This window comes from Trachurus japonicus, chromosome 14, assembly GCF_045865225.1.
Source record: "Trachurus japonicus isolate A0001 chromosome 14, Traja_1.0".
Classification (NCBI taxonomy): Eukaryota; Metazoa; Chordata; class Actinopteri; order Carangiformes; family Carangidae; genus Trachurus; species Trachurus japonicus.
In genome coordinates this window covers 3,694,261-3,703,084 of record NC_140920.1, presented here as the reverse complement: position 1 = coordinate 3,703,084, position 8,824 = coordinate 3,694,261, and the positions used below count along the sequence as shown (strand labels likewise).

Here is an 8,824-nt window from a genome sequence, read left to right as displayed (position 1 = left end):
TGCTTAATAACCAGCTCATTCACCACTGTGTGGCTACTAGCTGACTTCTAACATCCATTCATATTCATGCAGATGTAGAGCACATTCACTATAACTGACATCATTTTTTATACATTTCGAAGGCCGTCTAAAGTCCTCCACTACAATGTATATACAGTATGAATAATGAAGCAGATGACAGCCACCAAAGTTACATTTTGTATAAATGAAAACTACCAAATTTTATATTTTAAACGTGCTATTTCAGGTCCTCAGGTCCATGAACACATATAATAGTGACAAAAAAAAGGCTGAAAGTGTTGAATTTACCAGAACTGGGGTTAAAAACCCATTAAAATTTTAGATTTGTGACATTGTACAATGCCAAACTCTCCCTTTCAAGTCCACGAAACAATACAGACACTACAGAGGATATGACTACCACAGCTTCCTCCACAGCCCTAACCTCAACCCTGAAGTGTCAGTCTAATGTCAGAGTTACTGGAGAGGTCGTTCTGAAGGCAGTATAATAACCCTACTGGTTTTCTTTCTGTCTGATGATCGCAGAAAAACAATAGCATGTAGACTTATTGTAGGTGACGGTGCAAATTTGCCATGATTTATTGGGAGAAAAGGACTGGTGTCGTTTAATTTGATGCAGATAATCAGGGATAATGTTAAAATGCCAATGAGCATTTCAAAGAAAAAGGATGTAAGACGGACATCCAGGTCTGTTGTGTGAAGGTTTGTTGTTAAAAATGTTCATGCTCTTCTACTGTATGTCTCTTTGACAAACACAACATTCACAAACACAATTGTTAACTTCTTTAGGCCAACGTAGCATTGGTGATCATGATGTTCAGTAATAGTTTCCCGCCATTGGTCCGTCACCATGTTTGTCAGCGTAAACTACTGCAGAGAGGTGTGTGTCTGTCTTTCTGTGTGTGTGTGTGTTTGTGTGTGTGTGTATATGTGTGTGTATGTGTCAGCACACTGTCTATTGTCAATTTTGTGGTACCAAATTTGGTGGCTATTATTATTATTATTATTATTATTATTATTATTATTGGTGCCAACTATTTGTATCATGGCAAACTTAATCCATGAGATGAGAAATGAGGAACGACTGATTTCAATGAAACATTTTGTGGAAAGCACATATTGCACTGATGTGTTGTGCTTAAGGTTTCACTCTCTGCTGCATTATTATATCAGCTGCTTTTGCTCTATTTATTGTAAAAACCATTACCATTGTCTGAAATGTAACACATAAAGCCAGTACAAGATAAGAGCAAAATAAATGTTTTGTTTTTCTATTTGGACTTACTCATCTTACTATGTTGACAGACATATTGACTTTGATTCCCTGACAATCAGTAAAAGAGAAGAGACAATGTTCAAAAATCCGTGTAAGAAATAACTTTCCTTGACCAGTTTGATATAAAATCCCTTTATTAGCAGGTCAGAGTCAAATTTTTTCCAAATTATTGGCGAATAAATGTTTTTTCATCAAAATTCGTCAGCAGATCTTTTCTCCATCTTCACGTAAAACACTTACACATCCTTATTCACACTTGCTCTGACCCACAGTTAGTTTATAATGTCCTCTGAACATACATCCATTTCGTATCTTTTGCAGAATATGAACTGAGAGCGACTCAAAGCGTCACATCTCACAGCCATAGAGCAACAGCTTGGTTACTTTGATACCTGATAATAAAGGTAATTATTTGAAGAAACCAAATAAACATTCCTTTGAAACATTATGTTGTATAGATTAAACATGGGTATGCACCTTTAAATAGGAATAACATTATTTTCATATTACACATATTTATATCACACCTGCAATTCCCTCAGTTCTTCTGTAATGACTTTTCTCCATATAATAAATTGGCATCACTCGTCATGGACTCAGTTCTCCACCACTGAGCTCTTTGTCTGATCCATCCAGCAGATCATTTTAACTTAATTTACATAGGATCCAACCAGGGAGGTCAGCGTTCAAGAGGCCACTCTTGGGGAAATTTACACTTTTAAGTCATTATTTGCTTTTGGTGGTGAGTAACTACAGACTATATCATAATATATCGACATTAAATAACAAATAGAGGCAATTATAATTCATTTATTATCACTAATCTCTTTTCAAAGGCTGTACATTCGCTTAAGAATTGAATGCAATATTAATTTTTGATTCTTCATTTTTATTGTGTTGATAAAGCCAGAGAGCAAAGAAACATGGCGCTAATATGAGTAAATAAAACAGGTATAAAAGGTAGTATTAAAGGGATAGTTCACCCAAAATTGAACAAGATGGACATTACATACGAGCATGGAGGTATTTGGATGTTTTTTGGTGTGTCTTTTTGTTACGAGAACAATTAGTATCCATTTGCAACCGTTATATGGACATGCACTGCTACGCCGATACCCCCTGTAACTCAGAGAAGCCACGGAGGACTCTGAAACTTCTCCCAGCCCTTAGTCCACATGAGGGGGAGTACTGTAGATAATGAGTGAAATTTCAATTTTGGGTGAACTATCCCTTTAACAGTCCAAATTTAAAACATCCTTTTAGAAACATAAACTAAAGAATGAATACAATACATAAATTATCTAACAAAATTAACTTAATTTAAATTCATCAATACACATTCAATTAAATTTAGTCCTACATGTAGTATCCAGGGTTAGAGTACATCAAGTAGGGGTTGAGTTTACGGTCTGCTGGTGCAAAGCTGCTGTTCTCGTGGGCCTGGCGGCGGTAGTACCTGCGCAGGGCGGGACTACCGGGGTGGCACTGTCTCACATGGAGGAAATATTCATCCGGGCGGCTCGAGGTGTAACCACAGTCCTCACACACAAAGATCTTAGAGCGTCTCTGGCGGTAGGCGTATTGCTGGTGGACGCCGTGAATCTTCCTCATGTGGGACTCCAGAGAGCAGCGCTGTGTGAAGGCTTTCTCACAAAGCTCACATTTGTAGGGACGGATACCTGCAGCAGGAAAAGACGGACAAGAGATCCTCAGTGTTTGTTTGTTTGTTTGGGAGCACGGCTACGTTTGCATCAGTGGTTTTGAAGTACATTGATTTTACTGCTGTAGCTTAGGATACATCTCTCAATATATCATGCACTGCAAAAACTCAAAATCTTTCCAAGAATATTTGTGTTATTTCTTGTCAAAATGTCTCATTTCTAGTCAAAACTAATCTCTTTTCACTTAAAATAAGACTCATCACCTAAAAATTAACTTGTTTTTAGATCATTCTCACTTGTTTGAAACAAAAAAAAATCTGCCAGTGAAAGCAGGTTTTTTTGTGCTTGCAATGAGGAAGAAAAACTTGCTCCACTATCAGATTTTTCTACTTATTTCAAGTGAAAATATGCTTGAAAGAAGTGAAAAGTGTCTAAAAACAAGCTATTTTAAGTATAATGAGATTTGTTTTGACTAGAAATGACATTTTCACTAGAAATAAGACAAATATTCTTAAGATATTTGAGTTTTTGCAGTGTGTGCAAAGTTCCTGACCTGTGTGTGTTCTCATGTGCCTCTTGAGGTCGAAGGTATCGTTGAATCCTTTCCCACAGAATCGGCAGGGATGTCTCTTCACCAGGCTGTGACACTTGAGGTGGCGGGTCAACATGCGCTGCAGAGGGAATATCTTGTGGCACACCGAGCACACGTAATCGCCAGAGCCCGGGGAGCTACGGGGACGAGGCTGGTGACGAGAAATAAATAACATGGTGTTACAAGAGACTATCACCCAAAAAAACCTATTGGTTTGGTCATACAGGTTTCACAGTCACTAGATCTCCACTCAGTTGAAGACTTTGGACATGGAGGAAACTCTTTCCACCACCAAAACACCAAATGAGGAAATATCTTTTTGGTGGCATGGTGTCCATTGCTCTAGTAGAGTCAAAAAACTTCAACAATGTCAAGGAGCATTGACGCTGTGGTAAGAGCACTACCTTATGTTGGTAGTCTATACCAACATACATGTAGCCTACTACACTAACATCACTAGCACTAGCATGCCAGCTAACAACAACAACCAGGTAATGATACATCAAGCTAACTTAGTGGTTCCCAACCTTTTTTGGCCTGTGACCTCATTTTGACATCAAAAATTTCTGGCGTTATTGCGGCTGTCAATCAAGATGCGCCAGCTCAGATATTTTTCTAGCCTATGCTGCATTCTAGTTGAACTCGATTTATATTTGAGTAGGTGAAAGTATAGACTACAGATGAAAAGTATAGTATACAGTTGTTTAAGAAGAAGAAGAATTATTAGTTAATTTTCTTTTCTTTTTTTTCAATTACTAGACATTTCAGGCGACCCCAATTGAATTCCATGCGACCCCACGTGGGGTCCCGACCCCAAGGTTGAAAAACACTGGGCTAACTAGTAGGCCTATGTTGCCTTTATGGTTAAAGTATGTTGACATGTTGGTCAACCCACAGAATAAACTAACTACTCTCAGCTAGATTATATATTCAGCATGCCAAAACAAGCTACCTGACCCTGCAACTGCTAACAAAGGCTCCCCATTGTATCACCTTATAGTTTCCAGATATTTAATAATGGACATTTAAAAAAATAAAATTACAATTCATCATAGGGGATGGTTTTATATTTTTTATCTCATGCTATGCAGTGAAATGTCAGATAATACAGCAAGTATAGGCTAGTCATTGGTCCCTAAAACCTCAGTCCTGATTATCCATTGCTATGTAGACTTTATCATCTAGATGAATACAACATCATACAATTTGATGCAATCATTTGAGGAAAAAATGTCAAGAAACCAGAACTATATGTGAGCTTACCTTTGCTCTGCTGACCAGGGCCAGGGTACTGGAGTGGTAGAAGGAGCCGTGCAGCATCAGCGTGGACCAGTCCAGCCTGCCGTCGGCCCCTCGTCCTCCTGCTGCTGCTGCCAGCGCTACAGGCGCTCTCATCCCCGCTGCTGTCCCATTTCCTACGGCGGTCGCTGGCTGAGGCACCGTGGTGGACTGTCGGGTGTTGGGGCTGCTGGGTATCTGCTCTTTAGCATTTTCACTCACTAAAAAAGGAGTCGTTTGAGCAAATTAAGTCAAAAACAGAGTAATTTCCACGTAAACGGTGACAGTTAACGATGATAAAATAACTGTTACTGCTCCCTGTTGACAAGTAAAACACATTTTAAAAGGTTCTTGACATTCTTACCCTCCTTATTCTCTTCTTTCCACTCCAGCTGTTCTGGTTCTTTCCATTGCCAAGCTCCACAAGCCCCACGTTTCTTTTTCACGAGGAAAGATCTCGGCATCTTTTCAGTCCCCCTGTCTCTCAATCTTTGTTTTTCTTCCACTGAGCTACTATGATCTGTTATCACTCAGTAGGTGAATTCTTAAGTGCTGTGTATGATGGGTAAGAGGCAGGGCAGTGTTTTGACTGGTGTACACCTGTGTTGACTGTGCGTGTGTGCCATTTTAACTGGTCCCCCACCGGTTTTGCATGTCAGGTAGTGAGAATCCGGGGAGCTTCGCATTCAAGTGGCCCTTGACATGCAAAGTTTGGCCCCAGACAAAGGGCATGGTCTGAGTAACAGGAGCAAGAACAGAGGAGCCACAGCTTTAACTGCTAGGTAAATCAGCCCCTATTGCTTTCTTTTCTCTTTTCTTTCAGCTGCAGTTGTATGCTGGGATTACAGAGCGTCTACAAGTACACAAAAAGACCATTCACACACTCTGAAAAGACGTCAATCATTTGTCCAATGAGTGTTGTTTACATACTTGCACATACATGATGGCACTTTTCAATCACATTGTCTTGCCCACTGCATGCTGAACAGAAACAAATGATACTTTAGACAGAAGGGATGGATTTAAATGTCCAAACCGGTACGATAGAATATCTCACTTCTGCACTGATAATGGTAAATTGTGAAAGTAAACTGCTCAACCTTGTCTAATTGTCTGCACAGTCAGCGTATGTATACTGAAGAGGAAAATGAACTGCGTGCATCTTCATCTTATTTCACTGGACTCTGCATGGCAAATACAAATTTAACTCCGGACTAAACCTCATCATGCAAATAGCGATAGAGGTCACTCCAAGAACGACAGCAGCAGGATAATGTAACACAAACTGCACAGCAACACTGTATACACGCACAGCGAAGCCTGTATTGTCTCACGGCTATTCAGTCATTTATATGGTCCATTTACTGTATGCTGCGTATTTCAACAGTACCTAGGTTAATCTAGGGGAAAGCACAGGAATGTTAAATGTTAAAATCAAACAGAAACACACTTTAATCTTCCAGTTTATGAATAATATGTTACTATGACATTTAGAAATAGAGAAACTAAATACAAAACACTAAAATGCTGCTCAAAGATGACTGGAAAACCCTGGATGATACAGTCCACTGTGTTATATAATAATAAGTTCACACTATTAAGCATTAGTTAAGCATTAAATACTGAATTCATCATTTATAACACATGAATACTCATTAGCATGTAGTTTAAACACAGTTAAAAATGTTTTACTCATCATTGATAAGTAGGCCTACTAACTGTATTTATAAACTACATACTAATGAGTAGAATATGTTATAAATGAAGAATTCAGTATTTATTAATGCTTACAGTAACTAATATGTACTTATTATAAAGTGTTACGACTGTATGCTACATGCATTAAGAAGGATTGTTTATTTTTTCCATATTTTATTGATTTATTTTTGTTTTTGAAGTATTTTACACTTACATTAATTGGTCAAATGAGAGAGCACACGATTCACAATATTCAGAATCTACTTTTGCATAACTATCAGCATCTTGAGGCATGTTTGAGTCCTGTAAGCTGATATGAGCCGATAGTCAGAGCTTCCTAAAGAGCCTGCAGGAGACTGTTGACTGTACTGTGTGTGTTGCTGCCCGTCGTCGGAGCTGCTCTCTCTAACTGTATGCAAAACACAAGTCGCTGTGTGCTGCAGCATGAAAATGAAATGGTGAAACTCCAACTCCACTTTGCAAAAGACATTTGTCTAACTTCGAAATCTCTGTCCACTCACTGTCACAGTGAGCAGTGAGGCTGTAGATAAATGTAGTAGTAGTAGTAGTTTATTCAATCTTTACAGTAACACAAAATTATTTACAGTTGAGCATCAATCACAATCAGTCAACCTTCCTTAATACCATTATTACAGTAGTTCAACTAGTTCATAAATAGATAGAAAGGCTGAAGCTAGCTAGCTTATAGATGCCCACCCTTCAAATCAATTTTCCATTATATCCATTAGAGCTCTTCATGATAGATAGATAGAAGCCTTATGATAGATAGATAGATAGATAGATAGATAGATAGATAGATAGATAGATAGATAGATAGATAGATAGATAGATAGATAGATAGATAGATAGATAGATAGATAGATAGATAGATAGATAGATAGATAGATAGATAGACTTTATTGATCCCAAAAGCTGGGAAATTACAGTGCAGCAGCAGCATTACAGACACAGTGACGATAACAACATATAGTATAAGAATATAAAGAACAAACTATACATAATAAAATAGTAAAATATAAAGAACAACTATACATAATAAAATAGCAATAGCAAATAAGATAAAGTGTGATGTACAAAAGTAGCCTACATAGAAAGTACAGAGTCATAGAAAGAAACAAGTATCCAATAATTAACAAATGTAGCCAAAAAATAAAATAAATAGATAATTAAGCAGTATTACAGTTGCAATCAGAGTCATAGAAAGAAATAATTATCCAATAATTAACAAGTGTAGCCAAAAAAAATAAATAAATAAATAATTTAACAGCATTACAGTTGCAATCAACACCCAGTTATTCAATCCTGTTTATAGCTGACCAAGAACCGACTTTAATCTGTAAAGAAGGAGCAAATAAAAGGAAAATGAATTGGAAAAGCGCCTCATTCCTTAGTGATGGGAGAGTCAGTCTGCACATTAACCCAAGTTCATGTTTAACTTGATGTGTTTGTTGCCTCTCTCAGTTATTAAGTAAAGTCTGATCATTCTCTCTCTCTCTCTCTAAAATCTTTCTTAGACCTCATGAGTCATGACCTTTTCCACTTTTAAAGGAAAAGTGCTTTGGAAGGAAAGTTTTTTTCACTAAAACTAGGGGGGATAGAAACAAGTGAATCACATCAGGAAGGAGGGAAGTGAAGCTGTCTGAAATGAGACGAGAGGTGAGGCATTTCAAAACAAAACAGGAAATAACAGAATAGGCTAAAAACAAACAGACAAACATGGTCTGAGACAACAGATGTGGGCGTGACACTGGACCAGAGCCAGGATTTCCATCTCAGGTGCAGGCTGACCTCACCTGAAGACCTGCACACATCTGCAGCTGCATGGAGCTTAAACAAATTCTTCTTCAGACTAACCCTCTTTAACAATCCAAGAGGCTGATTAAGTCCACGCGCTATAACCAGAGGCCAGGTGAGGTCAGGTCGTCCTGTAACTGATTACAGCTTGTTTGTGGTTTATTTCCATCCAGGGGGGAAACTTTGGAGGCTGCCTTTGATTACATTTATCTTACATAAGTGATTTAAAAACACAAATTGTGTTTTTATAAAGCTATGCACACTGCAAAAACTAAGTTCTATTCCTGCATAAATATAGTTGTCTAAGCGGTACACAAGTCCACAGTCTGAATCACACTGTGCACAGTAACTGTTTCACTCCCCCCTCTCTCTCCTCTGAACTCTGAATCCATGGCTTCTTACACTGCAAAAACGCAAATATCTTACCAAGAATATTTGTCTTATTTCTAGTCAAAATGTCATTTCTAGTCAAAACAATCTCAT

General features: G+C 38.0%; 1 protein-coding gene across 1 annotated transcript; it reads right to left on the bottom strand.

Moving 5' to 3' along the window:
• Positions 1–2,646: 2,646 nt before the first annotated feature.
• On the bottom strand, positions 2,647–5,292 carry LOC146974042 (transcription factor Ovo-like 2). The gene is made up of 4 exons (XM_085796767.1): positions 5,193–5,292; positions 4,814–5,049; positions 3,512–3,701; positions 2,647–2,976 (listed from the first exon to the last, which is right to left on the bottom strand). Exons 1-4 carry the CDS (start codon positions 5,290–5,292, stop codon positions 2,654–2,656), a joined length of 849 nt encoding a protein of 282 aa, XP_085652893.1. The 3' UTR covers positions 2,647–2,653.
• Positions 5,293–8,824: the final 3,532 nt, after the last annotated feature.